This window comes from Ischnura elegans, chromosome 4 (assembly GCF_921293095.1).
Source record: "Ischnura elegans chromosome 4, ioIscEleg1.1, whole genome shotgun sequence".
NCBI classification, from domain to species: Eukaryota; Metazoa; Arthropoda; class Insecta; order Odonata; family Coenagrionidae; genus Ischnura; species Ischnura elegans.
The window spans coordinates 102,994,996-103,016,074 of record NC_060249.1 but is presented as its reverse complement, the minus strand read 5'-3'; the positions used below and the strand labels follow the sequence as shown (position 1 = coordinate 103,016,074).

At 37.5% G+C, this 21,079-nt stretch overlaps 1 protein-coding gene across 2 annotated transcripts in view; it reads right to left on the bottom strand.

Moving 5' to 3' along the window:
* Positions 1-16,230, bottom strand: part of LOC124157850 (nuclear exosome regulator NRDE2) — a 77,283-nt gene extending 61,053 nt beyond the window's left edge. Inside the window, exons 1-7 of one of the 2 annotated variants that reach the window (XM_046532897.1) lie at positions 16,042-16,230; positions 15,748-15,961; positions 15,558-15,668; positions 13,191-13,622; positions 10,696-10,961; positions 10,012-10,182; positions 3,754-4,107 (exon numbers count right to left, since the gene is read on the bottom strand). In XM_046532897.1, coding sequence (XP_046388853.1) covers positions 3,754-4,107; positions 10,012-10,182; positions 10,696-10,961; positions 13,191-13,622; positions 15,558-15,668; positions 15,748-15,961; positions 16,042-16,123 — 1,630 coding nt within the window. In that variant the 5' untranslated portion in view covers positions 16,124-16,230. Of the gene's footprint in view, positions 1-3,753; positions 4,108-10,011; positions 10,183-10,695; positions 10,962-13,190; positions 13,623-14,451; positions 14,544-15,557; positions 15,669-15,747; positions 15,962-16,041 lie in introns of those variants that run through there. The other variant, XM_046532898.1, reaches the window with a different exon arrangement.
* Between the last annotated feature and the right edge of the window lie 4,849 nt (positions 16,231-21,079).

Below are 21,079 nucleotides of genomic sequence, written 5' to 3'. Positions count from 1 at the left end.
CTTTCAGTGAAATTACGGACTGTGATGCAGTATTGCCTACTTCCAGGGAAGTGATCATAAATGTTGAAATTCCAGAATAACCATGGTCATACATTTCCACTATTATCAATCTCCTATTGTATCATATCATTTTTACATACAACCTATAAGCTTCCTCACAGCAAAACTATTTCAAAAGCTACATTAGTACTTTAACCCGTTAATGCCTAATGGTACCAAATAGTACCAGCTGGTAGTGCAGTGCCAAACGTAACTTTTTTGCCATTTATTGTAATTTATTAGGGGTTTTGAGAGTTTTAAATTAATTAAAATATTGTCAATGACATTTTTCTGAAAAGTTTGTAATTTTAACGCTGTAATTAAAGTATTTAGAGCCGTTTGAAAATTGGGAATTATCAATTAGCCCAAAAAAAAAACTGAATTTTTAGAGCAAGCATTTCGATTTTCTTTGCTTATGCCTCATGTACTGTTAATACAAAAGTCTTATTATGTAATTATGATTGTTATAACATGTATATCTCAGATAAAGTATATTTTTTTGAGGTGAGCCTAGAATTTGGGATGTAATGATACAAAAAAATATTTCGTGGTACCATATGGTACCTCTAGGCGTTACTAATATGTACTGGTAAAATAATAAATTTTGCACCTAATGACTCAGAATTTCATTGACATTTAGATACAGTGAGTCCTCGTTTAACGTCACCTACCGTTCCTGAAAAATGTGACGATAAACGAAATGACGTTAATCGAAGCATAATTTCCCATAACAACAATGTAAAAATTGAATATCGGTTCCTAGACCTCACAATTCCTATGCGAAAAAAATTTGGCGTATCATATCTGGGGCATTTTTTACGATGGGAATGCCGAACTATGGCATAAATACGGGTTCCTGTCTTCATCGACGACAATAGCAGCAGTGACGTAAATCCTTCTCCATTTTTTTATCTTCCCGTATTTGCTTTTCAGCTTCGCTATGGAGTGGGCCCAATGAATGCTACCAGACGCTAAAGACCGGGTATCCAGAGCACCGGTCCATAGGCCCTACCATGGAGTTTATATTACTCTTAGTGTGGAGTATTTATGGGCCCTATGTTCGCTACGATAATTTCTTTTTGGACCGGTCAGGAGCGAAATCAAAATGGCGGAAATGCGCGAGGGCGGGCAAACTGGGATTATGAAATCGAAAAGATGGTTTTAATTGCGAATTGAGGCGGGTGGGCGTCGCCTGGGCATCATCATTGCTGAAACATCGTCGCAGTAACAGGAACCAAAATTGTTGCGAACATTGTTCTCTAGGACATTTTCGTGGAAAGGTCTCTGATGCTAAAATTTGCCAAAACCGTAATCGCAATTAACAACATACACACCGTTTTACACTTTGAATAGACTTACCGTATTACCGCCAACGAAACAAGCAACCTGCAACGCCTGCCGCTTCGCCTTTTTTCTCCCGCGAAATTTAAAATACGTGACGTTATCGCAAAGCGAAGGGGCGATAAACGAATAACGGTCTTAAAATTTTGGTGACGTTATCGCGAAATGACGTTAAACGGGGTGACGTAGAACGAGGACTCACTGTACATGATTACCATGAAAATCGCACAAACTTTTTAATTCAGGTGTTACCGGGTTAAGGAACTCTTGCAAAGGGATTACAGCCACAGCAAAATTCCTTTTCTGGAATCAAATGGATAACTCTACTGCACAAACGCTGAAAAATCGCACACCGAATCAATACCACTCATCTTCGAGCCCAACTATATGAATGCACTCAGCAGGCAGTAGCCGCAGCATAAACGCTCACCTCGAATTATCCAAGCTTCGGAGGTGTGCGTATGTGCTCCGGCTACTGCCAGCTGAGCGCCTTCCTATTGTTGGCCGCCCAGATGAGCAGGGGCCGTATTCTGTAACTCCAAACCGATCGGTGCGGCACCGATTCGTCGGGTGCGACGTCACACCGACTCCCGGTAAGAAGTCGTGCGATTCTGTACGAACCCGGTCGGTGCGGCACCGACGAGAGGACGGGAGATCGTCGGTAGCCGTACCGACAGCGAAGAGGTGTCGGTACGGCCACCGACTAGTGGGTTTCATGAATTCCCCGGTGCGCATTGTACGTTTTATTTTGTTTTTACCTCATCACCGAGTAAATAATGAGGTTTTCTCCAATGTTATCTTTTTCTGCCCCTTCGAATACGCCTCTATAATTCACTGTGTCATCATCTATATTAATTACCTTGACAGAAATATAAGATAATGGTTAATAAAAATGAGGTTTGCTAACATATAATGACTTTCTCTCATTTATGTTACCGCACTTTCACTCGCTTGTAATAGGCTTTATTTCTCTCTATCATCATTTACTTGCTCCTTTGACATAAAAAAGATATTTTTGATTAAATATGAGTTTTGCCGCAATGTTATCACTTTATATCACTCTGAATAGGCGACTGTTATGTCACTCAATCATCAATTTGGCGTTTCTCTCGGCATAGAAATAAGATCTTTTTATTTAAGTATGAAGTTTGCCACAACGGTATCAGTTTCTTTCATTTTTAACGGGCAACTATATTTCATTTCATCGTCAGCCATTGATTCCCTTGACGATAAAAGAAGATATTTGTTAATAAGTATGAGGTTTACCGCAATATTATCATTTTCTCTCACTTGGAATGCGCAACTTATACATATGTATTTCACCCAATCACAATTTATTTACTTCCTCGTCATTACACTTCTTTTAATTGCACCCAGCTCCATATTTTTATAACAATTTCCTAACTTGTTCCTCTAATATTACATTTGCATTTGAATCCTACGTTCACGTTCCATGGTATGCTATTTTCGTCTGCTACGGTGCCGATGGCATTACCTTCCGTTGATAACATTTATACGGAACTTACTTAATGACAACTATATTACCAAATCATGAATAAATAGCATTATACGGAACCAATATTTAAAAAAAGAAACTACGATCTCAAGGATAGTTTCAATAATTCATTCCAGCAACAACAATCTCCATCACATACAAACTTTATTGTGATGTTGTAATATTGTTTCCTTCGATTCTGTAGGTACAGCAATACTACCACACATTATATAAGCATTGTTAACAACTTATCCAATATCGTTTATCTTAATCTAGCAATAAGTCGTAATTTCCGCAAATAAAAAGATTGAGAATGACGACAACAAACTGTGCCAATGAGTCTTCACTTGTTTTTACCCTTCTTTCATTGGTGGAGACACGTGAAACTTCGGATATATTCGGATTTTCCCTGTTTGGGAAGGAAGGGGAACCGTACCGACTGGTTTGAAACCGACGACCTTACAGAATCGCTGAAAGTGTCGTCGTCGGTGCGGAATCCGTTGTCGGTACGGTTTGATGTCCAGTCGGTGGGCTTGAAAGGGAAACCGACCGGTGCGGCACCGACGAAATACAGAATACGGCCCCAGATTTGATTCAGTGGGCAATTGTTGAGCATTTAAGCAGTGGATGGTTCAAAATAAAACAAGAATATCCTTTGTTATGGTAAAGTAATTCAAATTTCATAGGATATCCCTATAATATTAGAAAATATGCCCTCTCTAATACCACTTATAAAGGCTTTTTAATGGTGATACATATCTAACACAACACTACAACCATGAAATAAAAGAAGAATAAATAAATCAGATGCATCCAAGAAGGCATCTGACATTTACAGGCAAAATGTGTATGTTACTTAAGCAAAATTATGCACTCACCTCCAGAATATATAGCAGTCAGCAAAATTTCTGGGGTGTCACAACACCAAGATGGAAAACCACAGCGTCTCAAAGCAGTGTCCCTGCATGGCAGTAATGGAACCTTTAGCAAAAGTAGGGCCACAGAGGCTAAGCGAGCAAAAATACCACTTGCTGCCAGGCCAACTGTGGCCAAAGGCTGGACCAATTCAGAAACATCCTCAGGGAAAACAAATCGCTGTAGGTCACCTTCTGATTCATCTTTGCCAGAAGGTATTAGTGGCAGCCATCTAACAGTTTGCCTCAAACCTTCTATCCTCACCCAGATTTCAGACAAAGGAAGGCCTGATTTGAATACTTCTGTTTCCAGTTCCTCTGAAAAAAATAGATAAACCAATAGATACACATTTATTCTAAACTCTCTACTGCAACCTACCAACGCACAGGAACCCATTAAATAAGATCTATATTTATGAATTCACATCTAATGAGAAAATTATGGGCATTAAGATTGATTTACCTTGAGTCGTTGCCCTAACAATACCCCCGAAAATTATTGGATGTCTTTTCTTAGTTTAATAGTTAGTTCCCATTACGCCACCAGAATGGAAAATTGGCGCTGCGCCATCATCTACGTAATCTCGGAGAACTTCTCGACGGAAACACCCCCCACCACTTATGTAGGGTCGACTCAGAAACGCATGTAGGGGCCTTTTGTTATGTAGGGACGACTAAGAATACGGCCCTAAAGCTTCAGACTTAATTCCGATTCTATTCAATGATCGGGAATTGCCTTTAATATGTAATCAAAATAATATTTAATAGAATTGTGTAAAATACTTATGCATTACACGAAAAAGAACACAGAAAAAATGGCCCACTTGAATTGTAATACACCCATGTCTCGTATAGCGCAATTTCGATATAGCGCAAATTCGTTCCTCGGGGAAACATTGCAACGCAGTGTAGCCTAATCAAATATCTTAAACGCTCTCGTGATAAAACGTGAACTTGCGCTAAGTACACACGAAATTTCCATCATTTTACGCATATTAATATTATTGCTTGCCTCAAATCTTTTATGTTTATGCATTAATCGAAATCCATTGCTGTGCAATGGCCAAAAGTATTACTCGTCATTGGGTCCAGATAGCCAGCCTACCGAAGTAATTTATCTCGTCTCCTCAACAGAATGAGTTAATTTAGATCATTAATTAAGCGTGGGGCTAGTGGAAATGAGTTTTTTTTAAGCAATACTGGTTGAGACGTAATTTTTGCCGTCATAGGTTATCGGGCGATTGACTTCCAGGTAGAGGGTCTACGCTAAAACCTTCAAGGTCATCGGTATTCACGGGGGAGAAATGGAGCGGTGGCCGAGTTGTGCATGAATAGCGTCAACATATAAGAGGGTCCGCTATAGAGTCTCAAACACAATAGCTTCGTTCCCTCCCCGCAGTCGTAGGCCCTCTGCGTCTCAAGAATACAGTTCAGCAGTAGAAGGTGATTTCGATAGAGCCATGCAGAGTAAAAACCAAGAGAAAATGGCAAAACATAGGAATGCGGGTAGAAAAATCAAGAATTTATCAAGAAAAACCATAAACCTAGAAGAGAAATTGATAAAGGTCAATTGCTTTGAAAATGGAGAACGTCAAAGCGATATTGTGCGAAAGTTTAAACGCACGATGCCTTATTCTGAATAAAGACGAAGTTAAAACACCAGTGACCTCAGCTGCTCCAACTTCAACCAAGCGGTCTACACATACGGAAAGTTCATAGTGAATCAGTACAAAAAGACGAGAGTGGTAATCGCTCCGAGACATTTAGTGAAAGCTCCGATTGGTTCCAGAATTTAAACGGCAAGCAGGTATTTTCAGTGCGGTGATATCAGGTGAATCTGCAAGTGTTGATAGCGCAGTCACCAAAACATTTTCTGATGAACTCCAAGCTGTGATTGAAAGTGGCTCCTTTCCCCCTCAACTAGTTTTTAGTGTTGACGAGATGATATTATTTTGGAAAAGAATGCATTCTTGTTCATTCATTTTCAGGGAAGGAAAACCTGGGTCAGGTTTCAAGGCATTTAAAGACTGTTTCATGTAGCTGCTTTTGACTCGGAGGACTTCAAATTAAAATGATTTATCATTCATAAACTCCGCTAGCTATGAAATGGCATCCAAAGTAGCATTTGCCTGTCATTTCGATGAGCGACAAAAGGGCCTGGGTGACACAATAGTTGTTTTCAGACTGGTTTATAAAAATCGTTTACTGCCGGCAGTGCATTACGAACCCCTGAGATAGCAGATGTTAGCCCACCCGCACGACAGGAGGGAATTTCAAAAGCCCGTAAGAATTTTTTTTAACGTGAATAAAAGTCTTCAAATGCGTGCATACTATCTTTAAAGATGTTTTAAACTATAAATATTATATAAATAATGTTTTCTAAGGCTATTTATGGGAATATATATGTTTTAGAGGAAATTCAATACCCAAGACCTATGCTACCAGGAACGCATCCCTATCTTCCCAATGTTAAAACGCTCTCGTATAACGCAAATTCGTATAGCGCAAAGACCCCAAGGAACGCATCCCTTGCGCTATACGAGACATGGGTGTACACACTTACATTCTATTTCTTGACGATTATGGCTATCACTAGAGGCACGAATTTTTCGCGAAACGATTTTTCGCGGAATGACGCGAAATATCAAGATTATTTGGGATAACGCGAAATATATTATCCTAAGCGAAAATAATGCGATTTTTAAAGAATTTTTACTGGATATTTTGCAAAAATGTTGCTTATGTAGCAAAACCTCTACCTATAGAACATCTTTTCATCGTAAAATCCTCATAGACGGCCAAAATTCAAGCATGTAACAGAGGGAAACATCTTTGTATCGAACCCCATTATTTTCGACAAACCTCCGCACTTATATACTATCTTGTATACTATTAAGAGTGAGACCCCGAGACCGCGAAACTATCTCCACCGAATGAAATATTCCGTGATAAGTTTTGTTCTTGCTCCCACTTGCTATCTCATTTCTGCAGGAAATATTACTACTTCCGACTATTAAAATCTATCATTTTAAGCGCTGACGGAAAATTTCCAATTGAATTCATTCAAATACCCGTACAATACTAATCATCGGACGCGTTCTACATGTACAAATCCAACGATTTTACACATCTTAGAGACCTTTAATTGGGAATCAAACCATCCAATAAGTTATGTTAATCATAATCCGTCTTGTATTCTCATCTTTATTCGTCCGAGTATAGATGGGTAAATTCCGTAATTTTCAATTGAGGTAGTGGTCAAAATTGCCATGATTTTCAGGGGCAGCGGTAATTTACGAAAATTACCGCTGTAATTTCCGAGTTGCACGTCTCAACGTCTGAGCACCAAAATATCGCCAACGTCTGAGCTGCAGTCGCCAAGCGATATTCGTTTGTTTTTTTCTCGTTGTCGCAGCGCGATTTCTAACTTTGTCCCGGCACGAATGTCACATTAGTGATTACATTGTAGTCAGTTCATTACATTGTAGTCCCCGCGGAAGCCGGGAGTGGAATAGAAGGAATGGATTGTGATTGGCTAGATGCTTTTCCACTAGCAGTCTGTTCCGTATATTCCACTCCCATGTGAACTCGGCTTGAGACATCCCTACATTGCGTAAATTGACCTAAGGAAAATGCCGAAAGCAGTAACTGTGTTTGACCGCGAAAATCAGTTTCGCAGTGAAGGTTTCTATGTTTTTGATAAACAGAAGAAAATATTAATGTGCAAATACTGCAACTGCCGAATTGAATGGGCACGTAAAGATACCTGTGCTAAGCACTGTGAGGGTGCAGGACATAAGAAATTCAAAGAAGAAGCGAAGGAGAAGGGTCAATCAGTGAAACGGCAAGCTTCACTCCAAGAAACCTACCAAAGTTCTAAAATGGCAAGAGTAGAAAAAAATTATTTCGTTATGGCCACCTGTAAAGCATTTTTGGAAGCCAATATTCCAATAGAAAAACTAGATAACCTCAGTCTGCGATCGTGGATGAGTGAATACATCCCAGGTGAGCAACTATTTAATTTTTCTCTATATTTTTTAGCTAGTTATATTGATCTTTTTCCATATAGCCTTTGGATATGGCTTGCTTTAACTTCTAAACTTAACCTTGCTATACTTAAAATTATGTATACTATCTGTAACTCTGACAATATGGTGTTTCTCTATTCAAAAGATACTACTGGGCTGGGCCAGATAACATGGAAATTTTGTGTTGCATTTAATATTTCGTATTTTTTTCAGGTGCTGGAGATTTGCCTTCAGCTGATATGATGCGGAAGACTTACATCCCTCAAGTCCGAGAAGAAGAGGAGGCATTTATGAGACAAAAAGTAAAAGACCAACAAGTTTCAATTCTCTGTGATGAAACAACAGATAGAAAAGGGCAGTGTGTTTTTCTAGTTTTAATTAACATCCTAGAATGTAGTAACAGCTCCAAATTGTATGTCGGGGGGGCAAAGATTTTATCCAATGCTAATGCTACTGAATGTGGTCGGGCAATAATTGATGTTGTTAACAAGTTGGAAATTTCTTTAACAAATGTTTCTTGTATCGTTACTGATTCTGCTGCATATATGAAAAAGTGTGTTGACAGCCTGAAAGTCCTGTTTGGTGAGTCCCTGGTGCACATACAATGCTGGGCACACAAACTTAATTTAGTGAGTAATATTTTTCAGATTAATTTAAAAGAGTTAAATGAGTGTAAACTGCAGGTGAAAAGTGCATTTCTGAATACGAGAAAAAGAAAACATGCATACCTTGCTTTCTTACAGCAGAAGTATTCAGAGGGTGAAAAGAAAGCTAAGCTTTTTCCATCTCCTGTAGCTACTCGCTGGAATTCTTGGCACAAGGCTGTCATTTATGTTAATGAGTATCTATCTGATATCCGAGAATTTTTCTCATTGGTGGGGGAGGGAGGAAGTGCTGTACATAGGTTAAGTAGCCTGACCGAAGAAGAGGTTGCTATTATACAGTGCCAAGCAGCATTTGTTGTTGAACATTGTCAACCGATTGTGAAGCTGCTAGAATGCCTTGAGGGTGCATATCCTTATTCATACAAACTACAAAGCCAATTAATAGACATAGGAAATAGTCGAAAAATTGTAAGTGATGGTAGTTTTGGGAATGACACATCTGGTCTAATAAAAAATCTCCCAAAAAAACTTGCACCTGTGCTGACAGCAGCATTAACTAATACAGCTAATCAAGCTTTAAACAGGCAAAAATCAAGCTTTCACAGTTACAGCATGGAGATACTGCCAAGGGATTTCTTCATTCTATTGGCCAACTTTTTGATGAAAGATTCATGAGATCCACTACAAATAATGATATTATCAGGGCCTCAAAGCATCTACCATTAATGGCAGCACTATCTTCACAAGTGGTTCTTGAGGGTCATGCTGCTGTTAAAAGTGCACTCACGAAAGCACTCTCTAATGGATCTGAATTTGACCTCATGTCAGAATTACTCAACTTAAAAAAAGGTCATGCTGAGTTTGTACATGCAAGTGTTAAATCACTGTCGGTACCAGTGTCTAATGTGGACAGTGAACGTGGATTTTCAGCGTATACAAATATTGTAAGTGACCGTAGAACAACTTTGACACCAGAAAATGTTGAACTTATGTTATCTTTGACATTTGGAGATTAATTGTACTGCAAAATATTCAGATGAATAAATAAATACTGTATTTTTGTGCATGTACCTCAATCATTGTAACCCTATGTCTACGTTATACCTATGTAACCATTTCTGTATGTTATAGACAAAACCATGCATGTACATTCCAAGAGTAAAATAAATATATTATTATTAACTGTTGTAAATACATTAAAATGCAAATAAATTTTCTCCAGAACAGCCATAAATATAGTGAATGCAAGGTATCACCAAATGGCGGCTGAGAAATCTTGGATGAGTCAATATTTTTTAAACACCGAAATTTAGAGCCATTTCCCATTTTTTATCCCGAAATGGGTCATTTTTAATGACGAAATTCGAGAGTTTTATTCACCCCAAATTCTTGCCCCTAGCTATCACTTTCATGAAACTAGATAGGACAGCTGTTACCTACGCTTTTTTCTACTTTAGTGAAAATTCATTCATCTGATCACTGCTATTTTTACAACATTTGAATATGAAAACACATATGCATGTTCTTGAATGCCCTAATTCCACATAGGTACGTATTTCAGATAAAGGACGAAAAATAGTATCACTTACCCAATTCTTTATCAGTAGGCTGGACTCCAATATCAAAAAGTATTTCATCCTTCAGTTCTTCAGATGATCCCACAGTTTTAACATTCAGTTCTAGGTACATTTTTAACAGGGTCCATAGCCTTTCCCAAAGTCCTGCTTGTCGCATGTAGAGTCCAGCACTAAACAAGAGATCTAAAAAAATTATGTAATTGAATGTTAATTACATATTTGAAATAGTTTTTTACTTCATCATCATTTAAAATAAAACAGTTTTAGAAATTCCATTCTTCCATGTAGGTACCCCAATAAAATATTTTTTTCCTGATATAATGAATTTGTATTGAATTTCATAATAGGTGAGCATTTAACAGAGTATACATATTTAAGGGAGATAAAATGAGATTAAGCACCAGCAAAATGACATCAAAGCAAATTAAGTTAAAACACCATGTAAAATTAAATGGAAACAGCTGCGGACTACCAACTGAATGACACCTTAGGAGTAGGATTATCGAATATCAAAGGTATGAGTATACCTAACAGGGTAAGAAAAAATCACCAGCTGACTTTACAGCAAATACAACTTTTCCAGGTAATTTTATTATTGCCAAGGCTTTCCAGACACAAGGGAATACAACCACTTTCCCAGCCTTTAAAGGTTCTCTAGAGGAATAGTCATTCAGAATAAAAATATGGGTCTCTTACCGATGATCTGCTCATCATAAATGATGGGCGCCTTTCCTGTTCTCCTTCGAAAAGCTCTTCCCTCCTTACGAGCAGTTTCCATCGCCTTCCCGTAGTTGATGCTAACTTCAGTAGTGCTGGCTCTAGACTGAAGGATTTTTAAAAAAGCAAGCCATGGGCCTATACTAGTTGCTTCCTCCACTTCTTTTGCCATTTTCTGCTCAAGTTCGTCTGGTGGAAACAAGATTTGCTCCAAGTCGGCTTTTTCTCTCATCAGCAACCATGAACTAGATGAAACAGAAAAATTCAATATAATGCCACATATTACAACACAAGATACAGATTATACATATAACACATGCAGGGTTATAAAAGTCTCTCGCGACAACAATTTTGCTACTTAACAGCATTTAAATTTTATTATTTTAGTATTATTAAATTGATACATAGGTTTTTAACCAGAGTGTAACATTTAATTAGCAGAACACACTCCAAGATTGATATTAGAACCACCAAGATTTGAGAACCTCGAATTAGCATATATATTTGATTGCTACTAAATTTTAATTAATAACACAATTTTTAGATATAACTTCGCTGATCACCATGTGGTCCAAATGACCCATTAGTAAGGACATGAAAACTTTGCAAATGCAATATGTACTGCAAATTTCATAATCTTTCATCCTTACATTGATGTTGTTACTACCAAAGTTAAATTGAAGCATATGGAAGCCATGTTTTTCCATTTAATAAGGATCTAGACAGTTTTATTTTCAAATTTGCACTAACACATGGTGGAAAAACAGCAATCTACCACAGGATTTCACGAGATCCAGATCAAGATTGTGAGTGATTAGAGGTGTTTTGTCAGCAAGTATTCACCATCTACTATCCGTCACCAATGGTATAGATTTTTTACCTGGCTTCCATTTGCTTGTTCTTAAAAAGAAATACTAGCAAATGATGAAAAATTTTAATCAAAAGAAAATTAGTTCACTCGTTTCATTAATTAATAATGACCTTAGAGGCAGTCAGTGCATGCAAATTAAAAAGTTGAAAGAAATTTTGAAAATGCTCTTCTTGTCACAAATATGACAATGTGGTAGCATATTATGTAAAAATAGTAGTGGCAGACAAGATAAAACAAATATGCCTTCCTATTGAATAATATATCCACAAAATGATAAATTTGAGTCAAAATAAAGTCGCCTTCCTTTTCTGGCAATGTCAACTATTAAAAATGGAGGCGCTAAAAATCCTGGAAATAACACCAAGTTCATTTTTATTCATTTTCATTTTCCATGAACAGAGTGAGGTCTCAGAAGACAATGGAGAGGGAGGGGAGTCATTCATGAAAATTGAATCACTCAGATCATATAAGGATTCCCTCATAAAAGCAGCAAAATATTAAAACAGACCCTGTATAATAAGCAATAAGAATGGCCCTAATTTTGGCATGTCATGCAAGCAATAAAGATCTACTGATATACATTTGATACGGAATTGATTACTCTACTTTGATTGTGAGACAAAGGCAATGCATAAATGGGAAGACAATGTAACTCAACCCAGAGAAACAACAAGACAATGGAAAACGTATCACCAAGTCCTCAGCCGACAGAAACCGACAACTTATCCTTTTCTTAATTTTAACCGATAGGGTAGTTTCCTTCATCAAAGAAAACAAAAGGCATTGATTGCAATTCGTTACCCAACATTAGTGTATTCATAATATACAAATTATTTGGTTCTATAGATCCCAGTTTAGACGAATGTTAATGGTCAATTTTTACCTTATTTGAAAACAGACAGATTGGCACCCATGCGATGCCACTCCATGTGGTGTCACTGGGACCTAGATGCTATTAAATGCTATACAAATAGTCAGGAGTTTTACATAGTCTGAGATTACCAATGCATGCATGAGGCACATAGCTCAGGGAAACATTTCTAAATAATCACCTATTAATATTGCCTAAGGTCGTAAAGTTTCCTTCGTTTGATAAGGTATTTATAATCCTTACTTAAGCCAAGCGCTACCTGCTAGCAGCCTGCATCGTAGCAGTGCTCATAGCCTCGCACCAAGGTGGCCTCACACGGCCGGAACCAGAATGACATCACATGGGCTTTTCCTAGCATTTATACTTAGCCGTCAAGTTTTCGCACTCTTGAAATTTTTCACTTTTCATTTAATCGCCAAAAATAGATAAAAATAAAAAAGCGTGAAATACGTACTCCAGGAGTCATAATCTTTTGATTTAGACAATAAAAAAATATTAGGAATCCACACTATTGTCAATAGTATATATTTTACAATCATATCACTACGGTATCATGAAACATCGATATTCAAATGAAATGATTGCAAAACTCTGGGTGCATGCCATGGTATTGGAAGGTAGTAGAACAGAAAGATGTTATCAGTATGGATAAAAAATGATGAAGATCAGCAACAAACATGAAATCAAATCAAATGATTAAAGAGAGTAAAATAGGTAGCAAACAGTAATTACCGAGGATTCTCTTGCAAAGCTTTTGTTAGGATATCCAGTTTCCTTTGTGCCATAGCTCTCCTGGAACATCCTCCACGAAACTGAAGCTCAGATGCACGATCTTGGAACCTCAGGAATTCTAACCAAGCCCTAATATTATGTGGATTTTCCACCAGCTTCCGGTTAAATGAACCTGTAGCATATTGAACTTCCAACTCCAGTCTTGAAGTCCTCCAAATACCCTTAAAAGTTTCCCCTGGGATCTCAATTTCATTTGCTTCCACACTTTCCACCCCTTCCTTTTCCTCTTCTTCTGCATTACCCTCAAGTATTTTCACCTTGCCATCTGTTACACTTGCTTGATAATACCGTCTAAATTTACCAGTGAGTTTACATGAATTGCATAAGGAAGAATAAGGGATACCCATTGGAACAAAGTACTTGCGGACAAACCTGCAAAAAAATAATTGCATAAATGAATAAATTTTATTGTGTACATACAGAAAAAAATAATCTGAATTTTACTTATTATCAATGATAATTTAGGTAGCTGAGCAGGAAAACGAAAGTGTCACTGCATTCTACTGCCACCTCAAATATGTGGTCTCCTCTCAGCAAACGAGCACTTTTCTACCTGACCCTCTCTCTTTCAATGTCCAGATTAGCCATTATGTATGATGCTGGCAGTGCCATCAGTCTTTGTGTGCTGCTATAATTCAAAATTTTTAGTATAAATACTATACATAGAATGTAAGAACTATGACATCCAGCCAGTGATACTTTTCATAGTTCAAGGAATGTGAAACCAATAAAAATACACATGAAATTTATTATTTTCTTAGGCACAATGCTCAGAGACAGAATAAATTGCAGTATAGCACAAAAAGATTTTTAAAAAGTATTTTATTTACCAATTGCACTACTTCAAAATAATATTCAACCTAAAGTAGAATGCAAATTCAACTATCTGATCTCTATACAGCTGACTTGGAAGCTAACCTTACCTAAAAAGCCTAGCACAAGTGGTAATGCAAAGTAAGTAATTTGTTTCGAAAGAAAGTTAACAGTAGCTCAAAATTGCCTCAAAGAGTGAAGGATGGAGAAGGTGGAGAGGATAGTAACCCTGCCCTTAATTCACCACTGTCTGGGCTTTTGTTCATAAAACATGAGAAACATCATCATATACTGTACCATTGTGATTCAGCCTTATTATAGGTTTTACTGGTTAACATAGGTTAGCATAGATCATACAAAATACCCTGGTCTATCCCCCAGGACTTACAGGCTTAAACCCTTCCTAAGTATTTTCAACTGCTGACACATCTAGCTGCTGACAACCCCAATACTCCACCACGGTCATACATATCCAAATAGTTGTAGTTGATAGGCAAAATTGTTACACCTTCTTACACTGAAACCAACAAGGGCACATCTATAGACTCTGCTATGGCCTTAAGCATCCTTATGAATTTTTTACATACCTATGCACCACTCAATGAGATAAAGGTTTAGAAAGATATTCACAATGAGAATGAACCACCAGACCAAACAATATTATTGTAAGAATTTGCTTAAGAAGATGAATAAGGGGGAAATTATAATTATTTGACTACCACAAGGGTGAAAATTATTGCAATGATTTTTTGTAAAATTGCTAATATGCGTCATCACATTTAAATGTGGAACTAATTATGTACATGCACTATAAAAGGAAAAGCAAAAACAACGAAATGCTTAATTATTACAAGAGTATTAAGTGGCAATTACGTCACAATAATAATAAAAATAATATTATGAGCATAAAAAAATGGAAGGAAATAACTCCATAATTCACATAATCATGTAATCATTTATTATTTTGCTACACAAAAAGTGTTATTCAACTATTAATGCCTAAGAAAATCAGGCAAATGCTCTGCATGCAATTTTAAAGGGATATTGACTCAAAGTATATACGAATCTTACATATAATTCCTTCCTATTGAGTGACACAATAAAGATAGCTAACAAACTGACGCTTTTCTCCGATGAACCAGCCTATAAATCAACTTCCTAACAAAAATAACGATACCTTGAATGAATGAACAGTATTTACACATGAATATGATTATTTATTTCAATAACACGGTACCTCATGATTACTAATCAATCAAAAATTTCCTTGCGAAAGTAAACATCTATTTTTTGCAAAACGTGAAGAGAAAATGAGTTTGTTATGTTCACCGAAGCTTGTCATCTCATTCTAAATAAAATACAGACCTTTTATTTTATGAAAACATCTAATAGGTATGTGATACATAGAAGAACAAAACCAAGCATATACGGAATGAAAGATAAAATATATAACAAAACATCAATTGTTAACATATAAATCTGAGTAATACGTACACCGGAATTGCCGGACGATGTAAGGTATTCACACTCAAATTTCCACCTTGTCTAGTCTTATCCTCGTAGTACTTTGCATTCACATCGTCCAGAAAACCAATATCATGCCCCCTGTAAAAAACAATGTGACATTATAATAAGTTATCGCTTACAGATAATACATCAATGACCTTCAGTAATAGAAACGCACATTTCTTTCAATCGGTGTTTCAGATGTTTACTGCTTTTAGATTTTTTCTTTTTCTTCTTATGCCGATGCTGATGTGATGACTTGGGTGATGGAGATTTTATAAATTGGACTTCTGGTTCACTGTCATCGCTAATGTCCACAACAGGAGGTGAATCAATCTCTATTACTTCAGGAGATTTATTAACAGGAGTAAAGCTAGTGTTCGAAAGCCAAGCTGTAAATAAATTCAAAATATATGTAGAAGGGTAGACGTAACAGAATAGCAAAAACACATGTTCCATGTAAAAATCAAACCTTGACTCTGTCCATTAGATCTACTCTCGATTTCGGGTTTCGCACTAACAGACGCGTCGGCAAATGCAGGGAAAAGAGACATGGTTGAAAATAACGCAAACTCTCAAGAGTCACAAGCTATTGTTTACACGAATTTGTATCTTCTCCCTCCTTTCATGTTGTTTTCCTGTCCGACCCATCGATACCTCTGAAAACGATATTACGATCGATTGTCTGTTGACTTTCGATATATAAATATCGATAACCTCTTTTCTTCGCGGGAAGATTGAATGCGAAAACATTTCGTCAGAAAATTCTAAGATTTAAATGGACAAAAAGGCAATAAGAACCTAACAAATTATTCATTTCTCCATATAAATTCACTTCATAAAAGACTTCTATTGCTCATCTCCCAAAAATATGGAATCACTGCTGTGTATAGGTATGTTTTTCATGTGATCTCAGAAGATAGTCACATACTTATAACTTAGGACCCTGATGAAAGGTTGTCCACGTAATGTTATCACCGAAAAAAAATTATTTAAAGAAGAAAAGCCTATAAATTAGTTTTTCCTTGAAAACATGGAGCAGAAAAAGCATGGAAAGAATTTGCTTTGGAGGGGGTGGTCGAGGGTCCAATGGTTCGACCCCAGTATGCGAAAATTTTTGAAAAATGACATGCCTGGAAATACATTTTACAAAATTTTGGCATTTAAATTTAACTTTCAGCAGATGCAGTTATTATTTGCCAAAACTAGACAGTAGTTTTAAATATTTTTTTATTTCCCTGAGGCTTTGGGGGGATCTATCTCCTTATCCCCACCATAGTTACGCCACTGATGCTACAATAAAATGCAATAATTATACAATGTTGTTCATGATCATTGTAGTTGAAGACACCATGATACCTCAACTGTAAAAGTGCTCAACAATCGCACACCGAATCAAATCCGCTCATCTATAGTAGCCCAACAATATGAATCCACTCACCTGGCAGTGTCTGGAGCATAAACACTCACCTCCAAGCTTGGAGAATAGGAGATGAGTGCTCCGGGACACTGCCAGCTGAGCGGATGCGTACTGTTGGGCTCCTAGATGAGTGGATTTGAATTGGTAGGCGATTTTTGAGCGTTTTTGCAGTGGAGGTATCGACTAGGGCCAGGGAAATAGCACCAGCCACTCAAGGAGGTCGACTTAACCTCTCAAGTGTGTGCAAGCATATGCATCACTGCTATTCTGTTCCTATACAGTGCTTTCATCGTAGGCAGTGGCGTAGCAGGTCTGGACCTCCCCTGAAATATAAAAATACAATTATTTTCCTTTGTAAAAGAAAACAAAATGTTAAAAAAACATGAATTAAAAATATTTCTTTGACAATGAAGTTTTTTCGATTATGTAAAGTATTAAATTAGTTTAAAACGCATTACTTAATACCCCGTGTTTTTCAAAAATGTTCACTTCTGGTTTTGGACTCCCCCTGAACGAAATTCCTGGCTACGCCTCTGATCGTAGGTATTTAAATCACCCAGGGTGCTTTAATTTGGAGGCACTGAAGCTCTTGTGCAGACATTAAGTAAAATATTTTTTGCGTCGTAATTGCTCACTGAAAAAAATTTCAAAACATTACTTTTTCTTAAAAATTGTTTGAACATCATAATAGGGTTGTTTCCTTTTATTTTTTTATTGCCTAATTCGAAAGATTATTACTCCTGGTGTACGTATTTAACGCTTTTAGATTTTTCAATGACGATATATATTTTTCGCAATTAAATGAAAAGTGAAAATTTTCAAGTGCACGAAAACGTAACGGCTAAGTATGAATGCCGGGAAAAGCCCGTGTGACATCATTCTGGTTCCCACTGCTGCAAAGTGAGGTGACCTTGGGGCGAGAACATGTGCGCCACTAGGTGCAGGCTGCTGATGCAGGGTGCTAGCAGGTAGCAGAGTACCCAGCTAGCAGGTAGCGCGTGGCTTAAGTAAGGATTATTAATACCTTATCAAACGAAGGAAACTTTCCGACCTTAGGCAATATTAATAGGTGATTATTTAGAAATGTTTCCTGAGCTCTGTGCCCCATGCATGCATTGGTAATCTTTGACGATGTAAAACTCCTGACTATTCGTATAGCATTTAATAGCATCTAGGTCCCAGTGACACCACGTGGAGTGGCATCACATGGGTGCCAATCTGGCCTTTTTCAAATGTGGTTAAAATTGACCACTGCCATTCTTCAATTATGCTTCCAAAATGCATCAAAAATTCAAATATGTATTCACTAGAGGGCGAAATGTTATTGTGGTATGGATATTTTTTACAACATTTTTCCTCTTTTTATTTATAAGAAGGAGAAAAAAATTGGGTAGAATTAAAAACCTTTCCTTTCTCATTACATCGAGAAAAACTGTTTCGACTACATGTTTTCCGATTAAGTACATTTTGACGCATGGTTTATTATTTATTCACATTGATATGGGCAAACCTAGAAATACATATGTACTCTTATATCCACCAGAGTTGTGGGAACCCACATTTGAAAGGGCGATATTTTTTGCTTCATAAATTTCTTCATGAATTTTCAAGAAACTGTGCTATGTAGCAGTTTGTCTCAGTTACTAAAATTGTAATTATTTCATCATCAAAATTTAACTCCATTGCCAAGGGGTCCTCTTTACATGGAATGGGCAATATTTTTTCCATCTAAATCACATGCAAAAGTTAGAGGTGCATCTTCACAGCCCATCTCTTCCCAATTTTTTTCTTGCACAGAAAAATGAGATGGTATAAATATTTGTGCCTGGAGTCAAGGGAGTATCCAATTGAAACTTCTGAAGTGATATCAGAACATTCTGCACTCTTTTCTTCAAGAGAGTCAAGCACAGGCTCATCGTATAACTCACAAGAGCTAGAAGGCTTGGTCAACTAAGGAGGGGTTCAGATACGAATGGGACCCAAGGCCGAAAAAATAAAACCACCAAAGCAAACGTAGGTGTGATAAAAACCCAACGCTCAGCTTCAAGCGTGGTAAATTAGATACCAGATGCTGGCAGGTCTTTGAGGTTCCGAGAACTAATGAGTGACAATGCCTGGACGGCCCAAGCCTTCACTATCATTGCCACTATGAAAGAGAAAGGAAATGATGAGGCAGAAAAGCAGAAGATAATGAACCACAGAGGAAGGCATTCAGTGCCCCCCTCACAGAACACACAATCGCTAAGAAAGCACATAAGTCGGAGTGTGAGTGGAAGACTATCTTCCATGAGCGTCCACCAGATGCCACTCCTTGAGGAAGCATCCTGGCATCAGCTGGAAAAAATATTCTAAAAGAATACGAGCACACAAACAAAGGCAATGAAGAGGCACAGAGCAAAAGCAGGCAGATGTCTCACATATATACTCACTAAAAGTACGTATTTGAAATCTTAAGAGATAGGGATAGCAAATGAAACATTCAGATGCCTATCATGTGTCGCACACTCTTGAGGCATGGCATACAGAATACGCAGACGTTGCATCGCTCACGCTGCGAGAAGGACTATGGGAATTTAAAGTAATGCTTGAGGGGTTAAACTGGAATAAAACTAGTTCTTTCAGTAATCAAGCAAACACTGGATGTGCAAGGGACTTCCTCTGCTGCTATCTTGGACATCTGATGTGAATCTGTGTATCAGTTGGCATGACTATGACCATGGCCCCCTCTATCTACATATTTTATTATGTTTAAAATGGTAACTATCATGCATATATTTCTGAAAATATATTTAGTTGATCTTTTTCAAAATTAATGATCAGGTTACAGAGGAAATAAAAAACAATTCCATTCTTAGCCCATGAACTACCATAAACTGTCGGCTCTGCTTCCAGACTCAATTCAATGAAGTTATTTTTTCAAAATGCAAAAGATAATGTCATACACATTTTCTATGTAGGTAACTATCAAACAAATGTATGTACATGAAATTTAGACAGTTGAGATGGTAATTGAACATTCACCAATGAATGATATTAGAAAGATACTGAGGGCAGCAGCCAGACATCCTCCAACTGCTTTGAAATGCCATTAAACTATTTTGTAGTGAAAGGGCAGGCTGCTGATATCCTTTGGAAACTGTGTGCTATGTGCAGGCAGCGTGGTACATTTTGGTGAGAACACAATCCCTGCCATACACACCTCTTGAGGTCAGTGACGCAGCGAGGGGGGATTTTGAGAGATAAAAGCCCCCCCTCAGAGCTCAGAGAAATTTTTAACTTTAATCCATTTCACTTAATTGGATTAATATTACTAATAAAATAGTGTAAGGATTGATGAAATATCACTCAGTAATCCGTAAAACTCACCATATGGAACCATTAATCTTAAAAATTTTCTAGGGGAGGGCACACGCACCTCCCGCTTACCCTGGTGGGTATTCCACACCCTCAGACCCCCCAGTATTAGTTCTGCCTAAAATCCCCCCTACCCTTAATTCCTACTGCACCCCTGCTTGAGGTGGCCAATACAGTAGTAGTACATAGAAGTAAACCTTATATCTGATGCTTCTCACACTTGGTAATCTTTCCTAGTACCCTATAAATATTTGGATTACTCTTTCATTTCACAAGTTTCACTCTTCTGCATCTACATGTGCGACATAAAGAAAATGTTTTTGAGAAGCTGTCCATATTAATGTTAGTCCTAGCGACTTCAAGTGTGCTGAAGACCTTCATACAGATGAGACACTGATTGGTTGTCTGCTGTACGAATGAGATCAACCACTGTGGAGACGGATAGCACGGATGGCAGTTGGTCGTCCTTTGACAGTACTGAAGATCCGCAGATAGTGGACGTGCCGGTTGCGTAGCAGACATCCTTTGGCAACCATATCCTGTGTGGTTTACTCCTTGGAATGGGCTTTGGGGTGAAGAGGTGGATACCTCCCTTGTCTCTGATAAAGTACATTCATTCTGTGTGTAGAAAGGTATTCAAGAGTGATGGTTGTAATGAAATGGATTGGTAAGATAAAATGTCTACTCCTAAAAGGCACTCCATATATCCAAAAACTGGCAATCCAAAAAGGTTGAA